Source organism: Phyllobates terribilis, unplaced genomic scaffold (genome assembly GCF_046119375.1).
Source record: "Phyllobates terribilis strain yellow unplaced genomic scaffold, ASM4611937v1 Scaffold_2__4_contigs__length_985480577, whole genome shotgun sequence".
Classification (NCBI taxonomy): domain Eukaryota; kingdom Metazoa; phylum Chordata; class Amphibia; order Anura; family Dendrobatidae; genus Phyllobates; species Phyllobates terribilis.
Genome location: NW_027362762.1, coordinates 338114589 through 338137309, shown reverse-complemented (window position 1 = coordinate 338137309; position 22721 = coordinate 338114589). Strand labels below are relative to the sequence as shown.

The window sequence follows — 22721 nt, the reverse complement described above, 5'->3', positions numbered from 1 at the left end:
TCCTGTTTTGCTGCTTACCACTTGTGGCCACACGGTTTTCCTTGCTTCTATGCACAAGCCATTCAGGTGAGCTGATTTTCCCTGCTTATGCTATATAATCAAAGCATAATAATAAATTATATGATTTCCAATTCATTAAACTCTCCAGATTTTGCCATCTAACTTGACTACAGCATATTGTAGAGACAGAGACCCTGATTCCAGCAGTGTATCACTTACTGGGCTGCTTGATGTAGTTTTGATATAATCACGGTTTTATCAGCATAAGATTATCACTAGAGGACTAGTAAACCTGCTGTCGTGTGGTCCTCCATATTCATGAGCTCTGTATAACACCGCCCCCACCACCAATTGGCAGCTTTTTGCCTATGCACAGTGTACACAGTAAGCTATCAATCAGTGGTGAGGATAGTGTTATACAGAGTTCAGCATTTAGAGAAATGGGAGCTTTTCAGCAGATTAAAGAGATTTAATTAAAACTGCAGCAAACAGCCCACTGAGTGATAAATTACTGTAATCCTCATCTCCGCCACTACTGCATGGTACTGTCAAATTGGGTAGTAAAAACCTGGGGACAGATTCTCTCTAAGGGTATGTGCAAATGTTAAGTATTTGCAGCAGAAATGTCTTCTGCAAATACTAAAGGAAAAGGTGGCATAAAATGTGTGTGTTGTTGGATCAACAAAAACCCAGCAAATACTTAACATGTGCAGTGTGCACACACCCAATAGGGTCAGACATTGCCTTAGTGTACATCTGGAACCCCTGACTTTATGCAGCAGTCAGAGGTGGACGGGATTACAGTAAAGCATTGGTCAGATGATCATGTTTTTTGTCCTTGTGTGCAACAGACCCTCTTGGATTATTTGTAGTGTGTGCGCTAATGCTCCTGAGCAATACGGAGGAGCGTGCAAGGCTGCACACAAAGCCAGTCACATCTGCAATTTGTAGATGCTACTGGCAAGGTTATTACAATGACTGTCTAAACCTGGCCTAACTCCCCACTTACCAAAGAAGTCTAGGTTGCTCTATCTATGGTTACACTGTTGTGTTAACAGACCACTGATTTGTTAATATTGAACAATATTTGAACAAAGCTGTTTTGTTTTTTATACTTCCTGGTATTTGGCTTTGATTAAACTTAATTGCTAGTCATGTTTATTTATTTATTTTACTCGCTTATATAGCGCCATTAATTTACCAGTACATCCATCATAACGGCACGACAGGAGTTAAGTCCTCTGTTCCTCTAGGGACAGGAAACACATGAGAGGTTAAAAGCCCCCCTCATTACACCCTCAGTGTTTTTCCTGTCCCTAGCAGGACAGGACCCTATGGAGAGGTTCTCTGAAGATTCAAGTTAAGGCCCCATCACACATAGCGACGCTGCAACGATCCCGACAACGATACGACCTGTCAGGGATCGTTGCTGCGTCGCTATGTGATCGCTGGTGAGCTATCAAACAGGCAGGCTCACCAGCGATTAGGGGAGCAGCGACATCGTGGAAAGAATCTTTCCACGATGTCCTGCTCCTGGTTACCAGCCTGCTGAAGCAGGAGCAGGCTGGTAACCATGATAAACAGCGCGTTACTAGGGGCACACGCGCACCTAGTAACCCGCTGTTTATCATGGTTACCACTCTGCTACCGTGAGCGGCAGGTTACCGCTCACCGTAGCAGAGTGGTAACCATGATAAACAGCGGGTTACTAAGTGCGCGTGTGCCCCTAGTAACGCGCTATTTATCATGGTTACCAGCCTGATCGCTGGTCCCGCTGGTCACACACAGCGATGTGTGCTGACCAGCGGGAGGGCAAAGACCAAGAAACGGTCCAGGACATTTTGCAGCGATCAGCGACCTCACAGCAGGGGCCTGATTGCTGCAAAGTGTCACACATAGCGACATCGCTGGTGAGGTCGCTGTTGCGTCACCAAAACCATGACTCGGCAGCGATCTCGCTAGCGATCTCGCTATGTGAGACGGGGGCTTTACCTGAGAGCCAGGGGTTTGGGGGGGGTCTGAAAACTCTCCCCTTCCTTCGGTCCAGAGGCTCTATGCTGATACCCCACTGCGGGGGTCCCTCAGCCAGAAAACCGCCGCTTGCCACTGTATCCCCCGGACAGGGGGCACTGAGCGTTGCACTGACCCGCCGGCGTTATGAAGGGCCGGCGTGCGCTACACGGAGGAGCACTGTGTACGGGAGCCGAGACTTCCGGCCGGGAGACGGAGTCAGGAAAGCGGACATCCGCTTTGGGCCGGTGTGCTTTCAAGGTTGGAACGCACGCCGAGCGCTGTGTACGGGGAATGCACATCACTTGGTCAGAAGCCCCTTCAGAGTCCCTGAGCAGTGTGAGTACAGCCTTAGGCCCTTGTCTTGGTAATTAGAATAATCTAGGACAGGTCTTTTTTAGTAAATCTCCTGTGTCCTTTTTTTTATGGATTAGGATAGGGGAACCCAGAGGTCCCGATCTTCTTCCAAAAAATCAAGACGATGTGTATACTGTGACACGAAGCTTCAGGACTCATATAAAAAGCGGCTGTGTAAAAAAAATGTATAGCTGAGGTCTTAAAGGAAGAAAAAGCTTCCTTTTTGACGGATATAAGATCTATGATCCGTGAGGAGGTCCAGAATACAGTCTCGAGCCTCATGCCTTCCCATACACAGCCGTCACCCCAAATAGTTCAACCCTCTCCTCGCCAGAAAAGACCTAGGTGGGAGATGGAAGAGGTGTCTGCGGAAGGAGAATATTTAGACTCAGCATCAGAGCACAGTCTAGAAGAGGACGAGGATCGCTTCTCTCAGTTTACCCTCACAAGAGAGAGAGAAATATATCTTCTCTGCAGAACATACGGATGAACTATTGAAGTCCTTTAGGCATACTATGAACTTGGAGAACACTCAGGTCTCCCATTCCAGACAAGATGAAATGTTCGCAGGTCTGAGGACTCCGAGAAATAGTGTTCCTTGTAAATGAGCATTTAAAATCAATGATTATGGAGGAATTGGAAGAAGTGGAGAAAAGACTCATTGTGCCAAGAGACTTTAAATCCTGTCTTCCTTTCAATCCGGAGGACATCAAACTTTGGGAGGAAATCCCTAAAGTAGATTTCCCAATAGCGAAAGTGGCTAAAAAAGCATCCATCCCCTTTGAGGATTCGTCTTGCCTCAAGGACGCAATGGATAGGAAAGCAAAGAGCATGCTCAAGAGGAGTTGGGAAGCCTCAGCGGCCATAATTAAATCTAATCTCGCTGCCACTTCAGTGGCAAGATCCATGTGCCTTTGGTTGGACGAGCTGTCAGATCAAATTAGGTCCGACTCCCCCGTAGAAATGCTATCAGTCTCTCTTCCCATTCATGGCTGATGCCTCGGCCGAATCGGTCAGATTCGCAGCTAGATGTAGTGTACTATCTAATACCGCTAGACGGGCAATATGGCTAAAAACTTGGTCGGGGGATAGCCACTCAAAAAATAAGCTGTGCTCAATTCCCTTTTCGGGTGCTCGGGTCTTTGGTCCAGTGTTGGACGAGATCCTAGAGAGCGTCCGACAAGAAAAAGGGTTTCCCGAGGATAGGGTTAAGAGATTCCGTCCCTTTTGTGGAACCCGTCGCTCCCCCAAACGAGATTACTGGGGTAAGGGTAAGACAGGGAGATGGTCTTACAGGAAGGGAGGAAAGGACAGGGCAGATCAGTTCTCCTCTGGGTCCCCAGCTAGACCATGACGCCATTGGGGTAGGGGACAGGCTTCGTTTCTTTCGGGACAAGTGGGCGTCCATTGCAAAAAATCAATGGATCCTGCGTTCATTAGGGGAAGGTTACAAGATAGACTTTTCCCATACTCCCCCCTCATCGTTTCCAAATCACTCGTCCTCACTCCCCCGTAGATCTCAAAAGTTTATGGCAGGATATATTAGTCCTTCAATCCCTACGTGTGGTAAAACAGGTTTCCCCTTCAGAGCAGGGTTTAGGCCATTATTCCTCCCTCTTCTTGGTATTAAAACCCTCAGGCAAACGCCGCACGGTTATAAACCTCAAACCCTTAAACCAGAGGGTGGAATGCAAAAGGTTCAAAATGGAGACTATAAAAACCAGCATTCCATTGATAGAGAAGGAATCGGTAATGTGCACCCTAGATCTCAAGGATGCATATTACCATGTTCCAATTCACCCAAGTCACCAGCAATACCTAAGGTTCGCTCTAGAGCAAGAGGACACAGTACACCACTTTCAGTTCACTTGTCTACCATTCGGTCTGTCCTCGGCCCCCCGAACATTTACAAAGGTTATGACAGAAGTAGTGGCCTTCTTAAGAACACAGGGGATTGTAATCATCCCTTACCTGGACGATATACTGTTGGTGGCCGAGTCAGAGTCTCTTCTTCTCAGTCAACAAGATCACACGATCAAAACCCTGGAATATTTGGGGTGGAACATCAACTGGGAAAAGTCAAGCCTCCAACCAAGTACCACAAAGGTATTCTTGGGAGTACTTTTAGATTCCAGTCTTCAGAAGTCCTCCTTGCCACAGGAGAAGCGGGAAAAAATCAAACTGGAGATTTACAACTTCGAGAAGCGAAAAACTACCTCAATCAGATAAGCCATGTGGATCTTAGGCTTGATGACTTCATGCATCCCCAGCGTAAAATGGGCACAGGCCCGTTCAAGACCGTTACTGAAATGAATCCGGTCAGTTTGGAACAGACGACCGTCAGGATTAGACAAAAAAATGAGACTGTCAAGGGAGCTAAAAAACTCCCTTTCCTGGTGGACAGACCCCTCGAACTTAGGAAATGCAGTAGACTGGATCCTTCTTCCTTCAATCCAAATCCATACGGATGCCAGCCAAAAGGGCTGGGGAGCAAGCATAGGAAACTGATATCTACAAGGTATGTGGCCCAAAGAGATACAACTCAGGTCGTCAAATTTCAGGGAGCTTATGGCAGTCTGGGAATCTCTTCAAAGATGTCACATTTGCTCAGAGGAAACCACGTAAAAGTTTTCTCAGACAACAGCACTACCATCTCTTTTCTTCGTCGACAAGGAGTTCCAAGAGGAAAATGGTTACAATCCTTGGCAGCAAGAATTTTCCACTGGGCGGAGAGAAATGTTCTTTCAATATCGGCTATTCATCTTAGGGGGTCCGAAAACGTGGTAGCAGATTTTCTCAGCAGAGCAAGAGTTGGGCCCTCAGACTGGGAACTAAATCCAGATGTTTTTCATCAAATCATTCAACAGTGGGGCACCCCGTCTATAGACCTGTTCGCGACCAGAAAAAACAGGAAGCTGCAGCGCTTTTTCTCCTTGGACCCGGTCGACAGCCCAGAAGGAATAGATGCCCTTTCTCAATCATGGGGAACAAAACTGGTGTACACCTTTCCTCCAGTCCCTCTCATCTCAAGAGTACTAAGGAAAATCCAACAGGAGAGGGGAACTCTTATCCTGATAGCGCCTTACTGGCCCAAGAAGAGCTAGTTTCCTCTGCTACATCAGATGTCTGTGGATCTCCCATTCAGACTCCCAGCCAGGGAAGATCTTCTATCGCAGGGTCCCTTATTACATCCGAACATCCAATTCCTCCAGCTGACAGCATGGAACCTGAGAGGCGGATCCTAGCCTCTAAGGGCCTTTCTCATCGAGTGATTACAACTCTCCAAGCCTATAGGAAACCAGTAACGTCAGCCATCTATTCTAGAATCTGAAGACAGTTCTGTAGCTTTGTAGGTGAGTCGGTGGGAAATTCTTCCTGCCCCAATATTCTAAAGATACTGGATTTCCTCCAACAGGGGTTTGATAAGGGTCTGAGACCAAATACGTTAAAGGTTCATATCTCGCCCTAAGTACTTTCTTGGACTACTCCCTGATAGACCACCCGTGGATATCAAGGTTCATAAAAGCAACTTCTCGTTTGAGACCTACGATAAGGAGTCTGGTACCACCGTGGGATGTGAACCTTGTGTTGAGAGCTTTATGTAAGTCTCCCTTTGAACCCCTGGAAGAAACATCAGTAGACCTGCTTTCTATGAAATCAGCCTTTCTTGTGGCAGTTACCACAGCGAAGCGGGTAGGGGAGATCCAGGCTCTCTGTTCTTGACCCATACCTTAAGATCCTGGAGGACAGATTAGTTCTTAAACTGGATCCCTCCTTTCATCCTAAGGTGGTGTCCAGTACTAACCTGAATCAAGAAATAATACTGCCATCTTTCTGCCAGTTTCCCAAAAATTAAAAGGAAAAATCCTTCCATACCTTGGATGTCAGGATTGCAGTTATTCGGTATATAGAAGTCACAGCCACCTGGAGGAAGGACTGAAACCTGTTTCTACAATTCTCGGGTGTGAATAAAGGCAAAAAAAGCTTCTATGCCGACTCTAGCAAGGTGGTTAACAAGGACGATCGCCCTCGCATATGAATCAGAAGGGAAGGATCCACCAATTTCCCTTAAAGCTCATTCCACTCGAGCAATCTCCGCTTCTTGGGTGGAGAAAGCTGGAGCATCAATAGGCCAAATTTGCCAGGCAGCAACCTGGTCTAATGTATCCACATTTAGTAAACATTATAAATTGGATGTATTGTCCAGTCAACAATTAGCCTATGGCCCTAAAGTTCTTCAGGCAGTAGTCCCGCCCTAAATGTTCCATTTTTGATTTGGTATGTCTCCTGTCGTGCCGTTATGATGGATGTACTGGTAAAATAGGAATTATTCCTACCGTTAATTACGTTTCCAGGAGTCCATCATAACGGCACCATATTTCCCTCCCCTGCTCTTGACACTAATGTGAATGTAACATTGGTATATGTATATAATAAAATAGAGTTGCATCCATCCTGGTTTAAATGATTAGTACAAACACTGAGGGTGTGATGAGGGGGGGGGGGCTTTTAACCTCTCATGTGTTAAAATCGGTGGTCGCTCACAGGCAGCACGTGACAGCCGGCTCTGACGTCACGACAAGTCCAGGCTGTAGCCGAGGGTCCCTCTTCCGCGTCGTTCCACCGGTGGCTGCTGGGTTGTGGGCGGGGTTATTCCCCTGCGTCACACCCGGCATCCACCGCGCTCTCTGCCTGTCCCCATTCATTGGGAAAGCGTGCTTTGGATGCTGGGTGTGACGAAGGGAATAACCCCGCCCACAACCCAGCATCCACCGCGGGGACCCCAGCGCTGAGTCACGTCTCACTTGACGTGACATCAGCGGGTGGGGTCACGTGCCACCGATGGTGCCGCTCACAGGCAAAAACAGCACCAGGAGGTACGGTAATTAGAAAGAGGCTTCTATTTATCATTAAAACACATTGGCATATTTTTAAAAGTACTGGACAGCCCTTTTAAGAATCTGTGGACTTCTTTTCTTTTCTTATTTAAAAAAAAAAAGTGCCAGAATCCCAGAAAGTCATTTCGATAAAGATGACACATGTAATTAACTCTTTTTTCTACCTACAGTGCTGGCCAAAAGTATTGGCACCCCTGCAATTCTGTCAGATAATACTCAGTTTCTTCCTGAAAATGATTGCAATCACAAATTCTTTGGTATTATTCTCTTCATTTAATTTGTCTTCAATGAAAAAACACAAAAAGAATTGTCCTAAAGCCAAATTGGATATAATTCCACACCAAACCTAAAAAAGGGGGTGGACAAAAGTATTGGAACTGTTTAAAAAATCATGTGATGCTTCTCTAATTCGTGTAATTAACAGCACCTGTAACTTACCTGTGGCACCTAACAGGTGTTGGCAATAACTAAATCACACTTGCAGCCAGTTAACATGGATTAAAGTTGACTCAACCTCTGTCCTGTGTCCTTGTGTGTACCACATTGAGCATGGAGAAAAGAAAGAAGACCAAAGAACTGTCTGAGGACTTGAGAAACCAAATTGTGAGGAAGCATGAGCAATCTCAAGGCTACAAGTCCATCTCCAAAGACCTGAATGTTCCTGTGTCTTCCGTGCGCAGTGTCCTCAAGAAGTTTAAAGCCCATGGCACTGTGGCTAACCTCCCTAGATGTGGCCGGAAAAGAAAAATTGAGAGATTTCAACGCAAGATTGTGCGGATGGTGGATAAAGATCCTCGACTAACATCCAAACAAGTTCAAGCTGCCCTGCAATCCGAGGGTACAACAGTGTCAACCCGTACTATCCGTCGGCGTCTGAATGAAAAGGGACTGTATGGTAGGATACCCAGGAAGACCCCACTTCTTACCCCGAGACATAAAAAAGCGAGGCTGGAGTTTGCCAAAACTTACCTGAGAAAGCCTAAAACGTTTTGGAAGATTGTTCTCTGGTCAGATGAGACAAAAGTAGAGCTTTTTTGGAAAAAGCATCAACATAGAGTGTACAGGAAAAAAAAAGAGGCATTCAAAGAAAAGAACACGGTCCCTGCAGTGAAACATGGCGGAGGTTCCCTGATGTTTTGGGGTTGCTTTGCTGCCTCTGGCACTGGACTGCTTGACCGTGTGCATGGCATTATGAAGTCTGAAGACTACCAACAAATTGTGCAGCATAATGTAGGGCCCAGTGTGAGAAAGCTGGGTCTCCCTCAGAGGTCATGGGTCTTCCAGCAGGACAATGACCCAAAACACACTTCCAAAAGCACTATAAAATGGTTTTAGAGAAAGCACTGGAGACTTCTAAGGTGGCCAGCAATGAGTCCAGACCTGAATCCCATAGAACACCTATGGAGAAATCTCAAAATGGCAGTTTGGAGAAGGCACCCTTCAAATATCAGGGACCTGGAAAAGTTTGCCAAAGAAGAATGGTCTACAATTCCAGCAGAGCATTGTAAGAAACTCATTGATGGTTACCGGAAGCGGTTGTTCGCAGTTATTTTGGCTAAAGGTTGTGCAACCAAGTATTAGGCTGAGGGTGCCAATACTTTTGTCTGGCCCATTTTTGGAGTTTTGTGTGAAATGATCAATGATTTGATTTTTGCTTCATTCTCTTTTGTGTTTTTTCCTTGCAAGCAAATTAAATGAAGATAATAATACCAAAGAATTTGTGATTGCAATCATTTTCAGGAAGAAACGGAGTATTATCTGACAGAATTGCAGGGGTGCCAATACTTTTGGCCAGCACTGTATTTTATGTTGTAAGTTCAAGAAACAGTTAAGATAAACTTAGGCTATTTTTTCAAAATTTGGCATGAACTTCACCAATGGTGAGGCCTGGGCAGACAAAGATTGAGAAACCCATCTTAACTGGAAGGATTACGTTTCTTTTTCTGATGATCCTGATGCTAATTCTTGAATCTCAGGAAAGTGTGATATGTTTAGCAGTCATATTGACAGTCCTGCTATAATGAATACAGTGTTTGGGTCTGACAATGAGGTATATTCATTAACACTTTTCAGCAGGCTATTAGAATGAAATCCCGCTATCTGCTTCTGAGCTGTCTGAATGTCTTCCACTCCAGGCTTATCTTCATTCCTCTGGTAACTTGCTTTTGTAGCATTCAGAAGACCAGTGAAAGATAATTTAGTGCTGAGGCCACAGAATTACTGGGATCACACCCTGGGCTCTTTTGTGAAACAAAGTAGCTACTGCACACATTAAGGTAGAAATCTATTCAATAAATAAATAAGGGTTAATAAACAAAAGGAAGACCAGATATGAGTGGTACACAACAGGTCTCATTAAACATTTAGCTAAGGCAGCGATGCTGGATAATTGGATAGCATTGCATAGCCTCATTGGTATAACATCAATTACAGGAAGCAATTATGTAATGTGATACTGTGTTTACTTATCATCTCATAGGAAAACACCTGTGCCCCCTTCATTCTTGAAAACCCAAAACATTGGTCTTAACTTTGCTTTTGACACATTAGTTTAACTATTGGTGTATTAATTAATTTACACTATTGTTATTTAATAATGCTACCACTAAGGGCTTACTGAAGATGATTGTATTATCGCGTCAAGTGAGAGAATTTTACGCTAATGGCCTCTCTGGTGACCAGACCTCTGTCTGATTATGGACTGAGATGCATGGACTGGTTACAGGTCCATGCGTATAAAAGGCAGTCAAGTTCCCAGGGCTGGTCTGTGAATCGCAGTCCGTGCTCAGGCTATAATCACAAATCCGTGATTCGAGGTCCAATACAGCACCTTGGGGCTAAAATAAGAGGTTTACAAGTTCACCCACTGCATGATTCCATGTGGGTTTGAATCTCTTCTTTTAGCACTTTACCATTAGGACAGCCAGTTTTTCCTAACATATACAGTCATATGAAAAAGTTTGGGCACCCCTATTAATCTTAAGCTTAATGTTTTATAAAAATTGATGTTTTTGCAACAGCTATTTCAGTTTGATATATGTAATAACTGTTGGACACAGTAATGTTTCTGCCTTGAAATGAGGTTTATTGTACTAACAGAAAATGTGCAGTCTGCATTCAAACAAAATTTGACAGGTGCATAAGTATGGGCACCTCACCAGAAAAGTGACATTAATATTTAGTAGATCCTCCTTTTGCAAAAATAAAAGCCTCTAGTCGCTTCCTGTAGCTTTTAATGAGTTCCTGGATCCTGGATGAAGGTATTTTTGACCATTCCTCTTTACAAAACAATTCCAGTTCAGTTAAGTTTGATGGTCGCCGAGCATGGACAGCCCTCTTCAAATGATCCCACAGATGTTCAATGATATTCAGGTCAGGGGACTGGGATGGCCATTCCATAACATTGTAATTGTTCCTCTGCATGAATGCCTGAGTAGATTTGGAGCGGTGTTTTGGATCATTGTCTTGCTGAAAGATCCATCCCCTGCGCAACTTCAACTTTGTCACTGATTCTTTCACACTATTGTCAAGAATCTGCTGATACTGAGTGGAATCCATGCGTCCCTCAACTTTAACAAGATTCCCGGTGCCGGCATTGACCACACAGCCCCAAAGCATGATGGAACCTCCACCAAATTTTACTGTGGGTAGCAAGTGTTTTTCTTGGAATGCTGTGTTTTTTTGCCACCATGCATAACGCCTTTTTGTATGACCAAATAACTCAATCTTGGTTTCATCAGTCCACAGGACCTTCTTCCAAAAAGAAATTGGCTTCTCCAAATGTGCTTTTGCATACCTCAGCCGACTCTGTTTGTGGCGTGCTTGCAGAAACGGCTTCTTTCGCATCACTCTCCCATACAGCTTCTCCTTGTGCAAAGTGCGTTGTATAGTTGACCGATGCACAGTGACACCATTTGCAGCAAGTTGATGCTACAGCTCTCTGGAGGTGGTCTGAGGATTGTCCTTGACTGATCTCACCATTTTTCTTCTCTGCCTTTCTGATGTTTTTCTTGGCCTGCCACTTCTGGCCTTAACAAGAACTGTCCCTGTGTTCTTCCATTTCCTTACTATGTTCCTCACAGTGGAAACTGACAGGTTAAATCTCTGAGACAGCTTTTTGTATCCTTCCCCTGAACAACTATGTTGAATAATCTTTGTTTTCAGATCATTTGACAGTTGTTTTGAGGAGCCCATGATGCCACTCTTCAGAGGAGATTCAAACAGGAGAACAACTTGCAAGTGGCCACTTTAAGTAGCTTTTCTCATGATTGCATACACCTGGCTATGAAGTTCAAAGCTCAATGAGGTTACAAAACCAAAAAAAGTGCTTTAGTAAGTCAGTAAAAAGTAGGAATGAGTATTTAAAACAAGAAAATGATAAGGGTGCCCATACTTATGCACCTGTCAAATTTTGTTTAAATGCAGATTGCACATTTTCTGTTAGTACAATAAACCTCATTTCAAGGCATAAACATTACTGTGTCCAACAGTTATTACATATATCAAACTGAAATAGCTGTTGCAAAAACACCAATTTTTATAAAACATTAAGCTTAAGATTAATAGGGGTGCCCAAACTTTTTCATATGACTGTATTTTACAAATCGGCTCCTGCTTGGTACTGGACAGGTGTATCTAGTAAAACTGGCCTGGATAGGTGTATCTAGTAAAAAAACAAAACACTGGGCTGGATAAAACTTTTCCAGGTCTAGTAGCCAGCAACAGCTATAGTTTAACCTCCACTTAAGGGGTTGCTTCAGTTTAGTAATTACAGCAGTGTTCTACTTTTAGTTATAAAAATAGTATGCTCTACTTATTTACAGAGGAAAGAACAAGACCTGGTCATCAATGCTGAATTTCAACCCTCGTGGTACCGTGTCTCACTGATTTATCAAGTAGACTATTTTTTACTCTGCCAAAACCTAGCTACAGGTTGTGTCGTTGGACCTAGTTTCTTTGCAGTTTATGCATCATTTTCAGCGGTGTCCATAGGCAGAACTGGAGCACGTTTCTATTAGATCTTATCTTGCCGAGCTCGTGTCTGTTATGTCGTTTTTCTTGTGGATTTATCATGACAGAATTTAGATGCCCTGAAAGCGACCTCCCTCCCTCAATACAGAAACATTTGTCCTGCCATAATCTACTTATTGATGATGCATTAACATTTAAATTTAACCTGTCACCATGAAAATGCAGTCTAATGTGCAGACACCATGTTATAGAGCAGGAGGAGCTGAGTAGATTGATATATACGTAGTTGTGTGAGAAAAGATTCTATATAACGTGTGTTTCCATCATTTAATTCTCTGTTTTTTCTGAGATTTATGAAAATTTAAAATTAGGGCAAGAGAGCCTGCAAAGGGGAAAATGACAGGATACAAGTCCTATAATGGTCAGGTAGTGTTATTCCTCATGTACACATTATACACTGCTCAAAAAAATAAAGGGAACACTCAAATAACACAGCCTAGATCTGAATGAATGAAATATTCTCATTGAATACTTTGTTGTGTATAAAGTTGAATGTGCTGACAACAAAATCACACAAAAATCACCAATGGAAATCAAATTTATTAACCAATGGATGCCTGGATTTGGAGTCACCCCCAAAATTAAGGTGGAAAAACACAATACAGGCTGATCCAACTTTGATGTAATGTCCTTAAAACAAGTCAAAATGAGGCTCAGTATTGTGTGTGGCCTCCACGTGCCTGTATGACCTCCCTACAACGCCTGGGCATGCTCCTGATGAGGTTGCGGATGGTCTCCTGTGAGATCTCCCAAACCTGGACTAAAGCATCCGCTAACTCCTGGACAGTCTGTGGTGCAACGTGACGTTGGTGGATGGAGCGAGACATGATGTCCCAGATGTGCTCAATCAGATTCGGGTCTGGGGAACGGGTGGGCCAGTCCATAGCTTCAATGCCTTCATCTTGCAGGAACTGCTGACACAATCCAGCCACATGAGGTCTGGCATTGTCCTGCATTAGGAGGAACCCAGGACCAACCACACCAGCATATGGTCTCACAAGGGGTCTGAGGATCTCATCTCGGTACCTACTGGCAGTCAGGCTACCTCTGGGTTGTTGCCCTCCTACGGCCCCCTCCGCGTCTCCTGGTATACTGGCCTGTTTCCTGGTAGCGCCTCCAGCCTCTGGACACTACTCTGACAGACACAGCAAACCTTCTTGCCACAGCTCACATTGATGTGCCATCCTGGATGAGCTGCACTACCTGAGCAACTTCTGTGGGTTGTAGAGTCCTTCTCATGCTACCACAAGTGTGAAAGCACAACCAACATTCAAAAGTGACCTAAACATCAGCCAGAAAGCATTGGAACTGAGATGTGGTCTGTGGTCCCCACCTGCAGAACCACTCCTTTATTGAGTGTGTCTTGATAATTGCCAATAATTTCCATCTATTGACTATTCCATTTGCGCAACAGCATGTGAAATTGATTGTCAATCAGTGTTGCTTCCTAAGTGGACAGTTTGATTTCACAGAAGTTTCATTTACTTGGAGTTATATTCTGTTGTTTAAGTGTTCCCTTTATTTTTTGAGCAGTGTACAAACTGCAGGCTCAGATTCTGCTTGCAGAGACTGCTTTCTCTGCACATCAGAGGTACAGCACTCAAGCTGGCTGGATACAGTGATCAGGCCAGCTTGAGAGCAGCACTTACAAGCAGGGCTGTGGAGTCTGTATAAAATGGACTGACTCAGACTCCTAAAATATATAATAAATTGGGTACAGTACTACAATGCAGAATGTGCTGTAAATTCTTTCATAAGGCTATGTGCCCACGATGCAAAAATGCTCCAGATTTTTCCTGAGCGTTTCTGCATCTCCCTGGCAGAAAAAACACATGCAGATTTTACACGCGTTTTTTCAGCCAGGGACAAGCGTTTATCACATGTATTTCTGCATGTGGGTTGTCAAGCGCTTTCCAAATGATTTTAGCATCACTTGGAAAGTGCTTGACAACTTGGTCACACTATATAAATCCATGCAACCGGCATGGATTTTATATAGTGCAACCAAGTTAGTTAAAAACAAGAATAAAAATGTTAAAAAAAAAAAAAAATTATACTCACCTTCCGATGGCTCCCGGTCTCCTTCTCCAATGCGTCCGGTCTCCCTGGTGTGTCATGGTGGTGTAAAAGGACCTTCCATGACGTAATTTAGTCATGTGACAGGTCACGCGACCGCCGACGTCAGTGGTCGCGTGACCTGTCACATGATTGAATGACGCCATGGAAGGTCCTTTTACTCCATCGCGAGCCACCGGGTAGCCAAGACGTATGGGACAGAAGACTGGGGGACATCAGAAGGTGAGTATAATGTGTTTTTTTTTTTTTTTTTTCTTTAAATTCTTTTTTTTTTTTTTTTTTACAGGTGCTATGGTGCCCGGGTCTGAAGGAGAGTCTCCTCTTCTCCAGTTCTCCAGACTCTGGTACCATCCGCACATTGAATCGCTTAATATCTGCATGTGCACAATGTAGTCATGCAGATATTAAGCGATTCAATGGCGGCGAAAATGCCGCAACTACGCAAAATAATTGGTAGTGCTGCGGATTTTTCCGTAATGGTAATCCGCAGCGGAAATGTCCGCAGCATGTGCACAGCACATGCGGATTATCATTGGGGAACATGGCAGACCTTCTACCAAGCGTATTTTAAGCGTTTCTGCGGTGGAATTGCTGCTGCGGAAACGCTTAAAAAACGCATAGTGGGCACACAGCCTAAGAATGTGGGAAAGTTATGAAATGTCCTATAAATGTCTGATCTATTCCTGATCTTAGGATTTAGGCTTTTAGTGGATCTGTGTTGCACTTTATGTACATGCTGAGTAGTGAAGGGAGTCGGGGAAATTGAGGAGTCTCTGTTGGTGGTTTGGCTTTCCGACTCCACAACCCTACTTACAAGCTGTACAACAGCTTGTAAGCCTTTGCTCCTTGCCTTGGAAACCGACCACCTCTGAAGTCGGTAACTGTGTAAAGTATGGAAGTAAAAATCCCTCTGTTCTTGAGAACCTGAGAAAGGAGAGGATTTTTATTAAGTAAATTGCAAGGTTTCTCGTTTTTACAAACCGTTTGCAGTTCTATCCATTTAATAGCATGAGGCAGCCCCTTTATTCTCAGCATGTTATGTTTTTCTCCTGTAGTAAGTGATTTCTGCACCGTGTGCCATGTCCTTGTGTTCTTCTCCCGTGGCTGTAGCGGTGCTAGATCTGATACTTATGTGCTGATGCAGAATGAAACTGCTGAAATATCTTTTCTGTGAGATATTGAAATACTTTCCATAACTCCTCTCGTATTGCAGATAGTGATCAGTTTCGTCATGCACCTACTGTATTTATCTAAATGTATTGCCATTTTGTCATTACACATCTGTTGTCTGGAGTGACGATTATTTAGTAATCGCCATTGATTGCTGCTGAGCTTAGTATTGGCTTCTATTGTCAGTACATGTGGTCTATTCATTGTAGGGTATGTACTGTAGGCGTCATATCATGGGCTGATTATTAGTGTTGCACCACAAGTTTTGCTTCTTCTGCTCTGTGATCACATGAGGAGTATAGCTTAATTCCTATATTATTCCTACAGTTACTATATTATTATAAAGTTATCTGAAGAGTTTCCCTCTCCCCTCCTAGTTATTTCACACAGTTCTAGCTGCGCTCTTGTATGACAGGCTCCCTTTGTCACAAAATACTTGTGTGTTTACTGTCTGAGCAGCATGTGTGTCAGAGGAACGCCGCATGGACACAATGACTAGATACAAGAGGGACATGGGGACAGGACCATATGGTTTCTATAAACAGGGTTACCAGGTGGGTTGGTTCAGTAGCTGCAGCAGCTCTTGCTCTAACCAAACTAGTTTGTCAGGTTCCCCCTTCTTGAGCAGTAGCTGGTGTTGTCCTTTGGGCATTTCATTGTGAGAGGAACTTGCAAGTGCACCAGTCGTCTCCGCAGACAACATGGGCTCTCCATTGTGCCTTTTATTACGACTTTTTCTCTTTTTCCACAGTGTGTCCTTACACAGAGGGAATTGTAGGCCAATACGGTTTGAGCCACCAATGTTAGACTTCCATGAACAGTAAGTACATGTGCCTCCTCCTAATTCTACCTCTGCTTGCTTTCCTCTACTGTATCTGGCAGGTTCTCCTAAGGCTTTTCATATATTAATTTGGCGACATCAATCATTCTGGGTATTCTTGTGCTAGTTAAGCTGCTTCAAATAAATACAAGATATTCCAGACTCTGGTGGTTTTATGCTGATTTCTGAAATGCTTTTCTTATTTCTTACATAGCATGGTTGTTTCTTATGATCTGGGACCAGGATAAGGGCTTGTGTCTAAATCAGTACAAATAACTGTATCTTTTGTTTGTGTTCTGTTTAAGCTGGTAAAGATATGTTCACACAGAGGTTGTTTGCTGCTTCAAAATCAACATAAATTCTCTTTAATTACTGTGTGATTACACGGATATGGAGAATCTGCTTCAAAAACCGTGTAATAAAACTCTGTGTGAACATACCCTAAAGCGAACATTTTTTGAACAGTATTTTAGACACAGACACAAGGTAGACTGTAGCGTTCGACTGTACCCCCGCCGCCCCAGCAGAGACGTTTCTGCCGCGCTAGTCATATGTTCATGCTGTACCCCCGCCGCCCCAGCAGAGACGTTTCTGCCGCCCTAGTCATATGTTCATGCTGTACCCCCGCCGCCCCAGCAGAGACGTTTCTGCCGCGTTAGTCGTATGTCCATGCTGTACCCCCTCCGCCCCAGCAGAGACGTTTCTGCCGCGCTAGTCTTATGTCCATGCTGTACCCCCTCCGCCCCAGCAGAGACATTTCTGCCGCGTTAGTCATATGTTCATGCTGTACCCCCGCCGCCCCAGCAGAGACGTTTCTGCCGCCCTAGTCATATGTTCATGCTGTACCCCCGCCGCCCCAGCAGAGACGTTTCCGCCGTGCTAGTCGTATGTCCATGCTGTACCCCCGCCGCCCCAGCAGAGACGTTTCTGCCGCGTTAGTCGTATGTCCATGCTGTACCCACTCCGCCCCAGCAGAGACGTTTCTGCCGCGCTAGTCTTATGTCCATGCTGTACCCCCGCCGCCCCAGCAGAGACGTTTCTGCCGCGTTAGTCGTATGTCCATGCTGTGCCCCCTCCGCCCCAGCAGAGACGTTTCTCCCGCGCTAGTCTTATGTCCATGCTGTACCCCCGCCGCCCCAGCAGAGACGTTTCTGCCGCGCTAGTCTTATGTCCATGCTGTACCCCCTCCGCCCCAGCAGAGACGTTTCTGCCACGCTAGTCTTATGTCCATGCTGTACCCCCGCCGCCCCAGCAGAGACGTTTCTGCCGCGTTAGTCGTATGTCCATGCTGTACCCACTCCACCCCAGCAGAGACGTTTCTGCCACGCTAGTCTTATGTCCATGCTGTACCCCCTCCTCCCCAGCAGAGACATTTCTGCCGCGTTAGTCATATGTTCATGCTGTACCCCCGCCGCCCCAGCAGAGACGTTTCTGCCGCCCTAGTCATATGTTCATGCTGTACCCCCGCCGCCCCAGCAGAGACGTTTCCGCCGTGCTAGTCGTATGTCCATGCTGTACCCCCGCCGCCCCAGCAGAGACGTTTCTGCCGCGTTAGTCGTATGTCCATGCTGTACCCACTCCGCCCCAGCAGAGACGTTTCTGCCGCGCTAGTCTTATGTCCATGCTGTACCCCCGCCGCCCCAGCAGAGACGTTTCTGCCGCGTTAGTCGTATGTCCATGCTGTGCCCCCTCCGCCCCAGCAGAGACGTTTCTCCCGCGCTAGTCTTATGTCCATGCTGTACCCCCGCCGCCCCAGCAGAGACGTTTCTGCCGCGCTAGTCTTATGTCCATGCTGTACCCCCTCCGCCCCAGCAGAGACGTTTCTGCCACGCTAGTCTTATGTCCATGCTGTACCCCCGCCGCCCCAGCAGAGACGTTTCTGCCGCGTTAGTCGTATGTCCATGCTGTACCCACTCCACCCCAGCAGAGACGTTTCTGCCACGCTAGTCTTATGTCCATGCTGTACCCCCGCCGCCCCAGCAGAGACGTTTCTGCCGCGTTAGTCGTATGTCCATGCTGTACCCCCTCCGCCCCAGCAGAGACGTTTCTGCCGCGCTAGTCTTATGTCCATGCTGTACCCCCGCCGCCCCAGCAGAGACGTTTCTGCCGCGTTAGTCGTATGTCCATGCTGTACCCACTCCGCCCCAGCAGAGACGTTTCTGCCGCGCTAGTCGTATGTCCATGCTGTACCCCCTCCGCCCCAGCAGAGACGTTTCTGCCGCGTTAGTCGTATGTCCATGCTGTACCCCCTCCGCCCCAGCAGAGACGTTTCTGCCGCGCTAGTCTTATGTCCATGCTGTACCCCCGCCGCCCCAGCAGAGACGTTTCTGCCGCGTTAGTCGTATGTCCATGCTGTACCCACTCCGCCCCAGCAGAGACGTTTCTGCCGCGCTAGTCGTATGTCCATGCTGTACCCCCTCCGCCCCAGCAGAGACGTTTCTGCCGCGCTAGTCTTATGTCCATGCTGTACCCCCGCCGCCCCAGCAGAGACGTTTCTGCCGCGTTAGTCGTATGTCCATGCTGTACCCACTCCGCCCCAGCAGAGACGTTTCTGCCGCGCTAGTCGTATGTCCATGCTGTACCCCCTCCGCCCCAGCAGAGACGTTTCTGCCGCGCTAGTCTTATGTCCATGCTGTACCCCCGCCGCCCCAGCAGAGACGTTTCTGCCGCGTTAGTCGTATGTCCATGCTGTACCCACTCCGCCCCAGCAGAGACATTTCTGCCACGCTAGTCTTATGTCCATGCTGTAACGCCATAAAACAATGTGTGATCAGTGACTGCATGTCTACATGCTTCATTGCGTCCTACATGGACGGAGTTTATACAGCCATGTTTATGTAGTTATTAATGATTTTACCATTCCTTAGCCTAACTTGGGGTCTATTTTTGTTTGCCATGTATGTTAATATGGATACAATGTTATATGAAGTTTGTTAAATATATGAAGTTTTTATTTTAACGTAATTCCTTATATATATGGATTGTATTTTTAAGTTGTTTAAAATAACACTAAAGATGTTTTATGCTTAATATTATCATAGCTTGGGACAGTTAGCTTTGTTGTATTTTAGGGGAATGTGCCTGTCAGCAGGATTTCAACCTCACAACTATTCATATTCAATGCATATTCATCCATTTTAAAGACAAGTCCAGCAATACCTTTATATGCCCAGTCCATTTCTCCATTACTGGGAAATTAGCATTTGAATTGATGTGCGAATAAAGCTGATGAGCTACTGTAGACCTGAAGCCCCTCCAGCTGTATTCCCCACCCAGCACCTCCTCTGTCTGCTTGAGGACTGGCTGTTGTGCCTGGAGTCACAGGGCATGCAGGCTGTCAGTCAGCGGGAGAAGGCAGTGCTGGGCGGGGAATAGCCCTGGAGTGAGGGGCTCTGGAGCTACAATAACTACTCAACCTCATTTGCACATAAATTCAAATGCAGATTTCTCAGTAATGGAGGAATGGACTGGCCATGAAAAGGTATTGCTGGACTTTGAAAAAGCTACATGCCCATATAAATAGCAGGATTCCACCCCCAAACCAACAGGTTCTGGCTACCCAAACCATTGTGACTATAGTAAGTGAACCTGTTAGCACATTTCTGGAAGTAGTGGGGAGTCGGTATATGTGATTGTCTTCTAATAAGATACCTTTTTTGTAGTGTTCAGATGTGCCACCAGTGCACTCCTAGACTAAATTGAATATGGCATCTATACTAGTTATTTCATAATTGGCAGTATTTATTTATTTTATTGGGGGGAACAAGTTCCTTTCCGTTCATATCACTACTTCCATTGCAAAACACGTTGACTGATTCCGTTTAATGCAGTCTGTTAAAATCCTCAGCTGCTGGCACATAATGCTCAGCACCCCTTTATATCAATTTCTGAATACACCATAGGGGCCGGTTAGAGGGGTTGTCCAATACTAGTATAATCCCTTCTTGATCTAAATGTTTGGTGCCAATGAAATAAAAAGGCTTATACTCTCCTCCCGTGCTGGTGCCATTCCAGCGGTTTTGGCACTTGCGTTCCCGGGGCTCTCGTGCGGTTGTTATGGCACGTGAGCCTGGCATCACTAGCCCGGCCTTCGGATAAATCTGACATCAAGGGGAAGTGAGAGAGCAGCCACATCCCTGACTTCCTCTTGATGTTTTATTTGTCCGAAGGCAGGGACAGTGACGCCAGCGATGATTGGGCGCCAGGCTCACGTGTCACAACAACCTCACCAGAGCCCCGGGATCGCGAGTACCGACACCGCCAGCACGGGAGGGGAGTATAAGCTTTTTTATTTTATCGGGGCTAAGCTTGGGGTATGAGAAGGGGTTGTCCTAGTAGTGGAATAAAGTAGATTACCTTATTTGTTGTGAGACCTAGCTAAGTAAATGAATGTACAGGTCTTCTGATTCCTCTTACTTATTCATTTGGAATGACAATTACTCTTTTTTTTACCTCTTCTGTCTTCAAGACAGTGAATTGTTTTCCGGAATAGTTACTGTTTAATATATTTCCATATAACATTGTTACATGGGTTTTTATCCTTGTATAATGAAAGCGTCTTCAGCTTTCTACTAGTGCTTTTATTCTTTCCAAAACTCTGCTTGCTGTCAGTGGAGCGAAACCATCTTGTTTGTATCCAGAGGCTGAAAAATCCTCAAAGCCACGTTTCATTTAATGCAGTGAGCTGTACACCTGTGTGAGTAGGACATGGTGGGGGCAAGTTTTAGGTTTTGGATGCAAGTCTATGTGCACACTGCTTCTTTTTCAGGCGGATTCTGCCAGGAGTCCCCCTTAAAGAGTGTCAAAAAATGAAACTTAAGAAGGTTCCAGCTTCAGGTAAAAAATTCAACTTTTATTAGAACAAAACGTTTTAAGAGCGTAAATGCATATCCACTGTCACCAAGCTTTCCCAGAGTGTAATTATACGTAGATGCTTATTGCATTGACATGCAGTGAATAAGAACAGTGGTTCAAAACGCGTCTACATATAATTACACTCTGGGAAAGGTTGGTGACAGTGGTTAAGCATTTACTCTCTTAAAACGTTTTGTTCTAATAAAAGTTGAATTTTTTACCTGAAGCTGGAAATCTTCTTGCGTCTGATTTGGCGCTCTGCTGCACAGCTGATGCCGTGCTTCCGACAATCAAGTGGGTGAACTGACTGAACTTGGTTTTCTCTTAGTGCCAAAAAATGCCCCATAAAAACAAACATAATGCACAGCAGTATCAAAACCACATTGCTGTGCACATGTTCCATCTTATGTCACTTCTTTTAACTGTTTCAGGGTTCTTAAACCATGAAGCAGTTAAAAGAAGCGACATGCTGATTCTTTGGGCAGCTTCCGCTCTCTGTACCTGAAAGTATGGAGTAAAAGATGCTGGTTGCGGAGCAGTCATTGTTCCCCCATGACTGAACACCAAATGTTGCCAGGAGGAATAAAGTTAATTTACTCCTGGCAGTCTTGCTCTAAGTACGGCACCAGTAAGGTTCATAACAGTATTAATCTATAAATTAACCCCATAGCTGCAGTGTTTTTGAAAGGTTCCCTTTAAGACTGACAATCACATTGTTCTCCCGGAGATGAGATGCAGGCTGACATGTCAACCAGTGACTTTCTCATAAAAAACACAGTAATGATCGGCCAAATGAGCACTGCTGTGTATGAGAGCCATCTAAGATGGCTGTTGGCCAAATGATTGACTGAAGCATTGTTCGGCCGACAGTCCTCTAACGTGTATGGCCAGCTTTATACTCTCCGTATTCATCCCTTCTGCATCCATGCCATTGCTTCCCTGGTACCCCATCAGTCTCTGTTTACTGTACTCCAGTGATGTCGTCTGTGTGATTGGCTGGAGCGGTGACCTCCGTGGTGTTGGCATGTCACCTCCACATCTGGCTGGTGCCAGCCAATCACATAGAGAAGTTGTCCTGACCTGTCCTGTGTATAGGATCCTTCAGACTCCCCCCAATGGCAGATGTCAAGGGAAAGGGTAGTTGCGCATGTTGGGCTTTAACTTTGTTTTCCACCTCCCTTAATGAAATAAACGTGCTATGGGTATGGCCAGCTTTAGTGTCTGATGCAATATTGCATGTCGTACAGAAATATTTTGAGGAGCCCATTTTTTGTGTTTTTTCTATAGCTGTTTTTTTTTTTTTTTATAAAGTGCATGTGAAGGAAGCCTAGCAGACACTGACCTATCAGATCTTTTGAGGGCCTTGATTTATGTCCCCCACCGTAGTGGTTGGTTGTGCCTATTGTCTGCGGTTTTCAGTTACTGGTGGATCTCGCTTTGAGGACGTGGACCTTCTACAGACTGTTCATGTAAAGCACACTCGAAAATGTAGCAGAACTTGTTTA

The 22721-nt window shown here is 45.3% G+C and overlaps 1 protein-coding gene across 5 annotated transcripts in view; it reads left to right on the top strand.

Annotated features, from left to right (window-relative positions):
- Positions 1–22721, top strand: part of TMEM131 (transmembrane protein 131) — a 255588-nt gene that overhangs the window by 151436 nt on the left and 81431 nt on the right. For 4 of the 5 annotated variants that reach the window (XM_073664548.1, XM_073664549.1, XM_073664546.1 and 1 more), the window contains one exon: positions 16294–16362. The exons of the other annotated variant lie outside the window; for it this stretch is intronic. In XM_073664548.1, coding sequence (XP_073520649.1) covers positions 16294–16362 — 69 coding nt within the window. The remainder of the gene's footprint in view (positions 1–16293; positions 16363–22721) is intronic. 5 annotated transcript variants of the gene reach the window in all.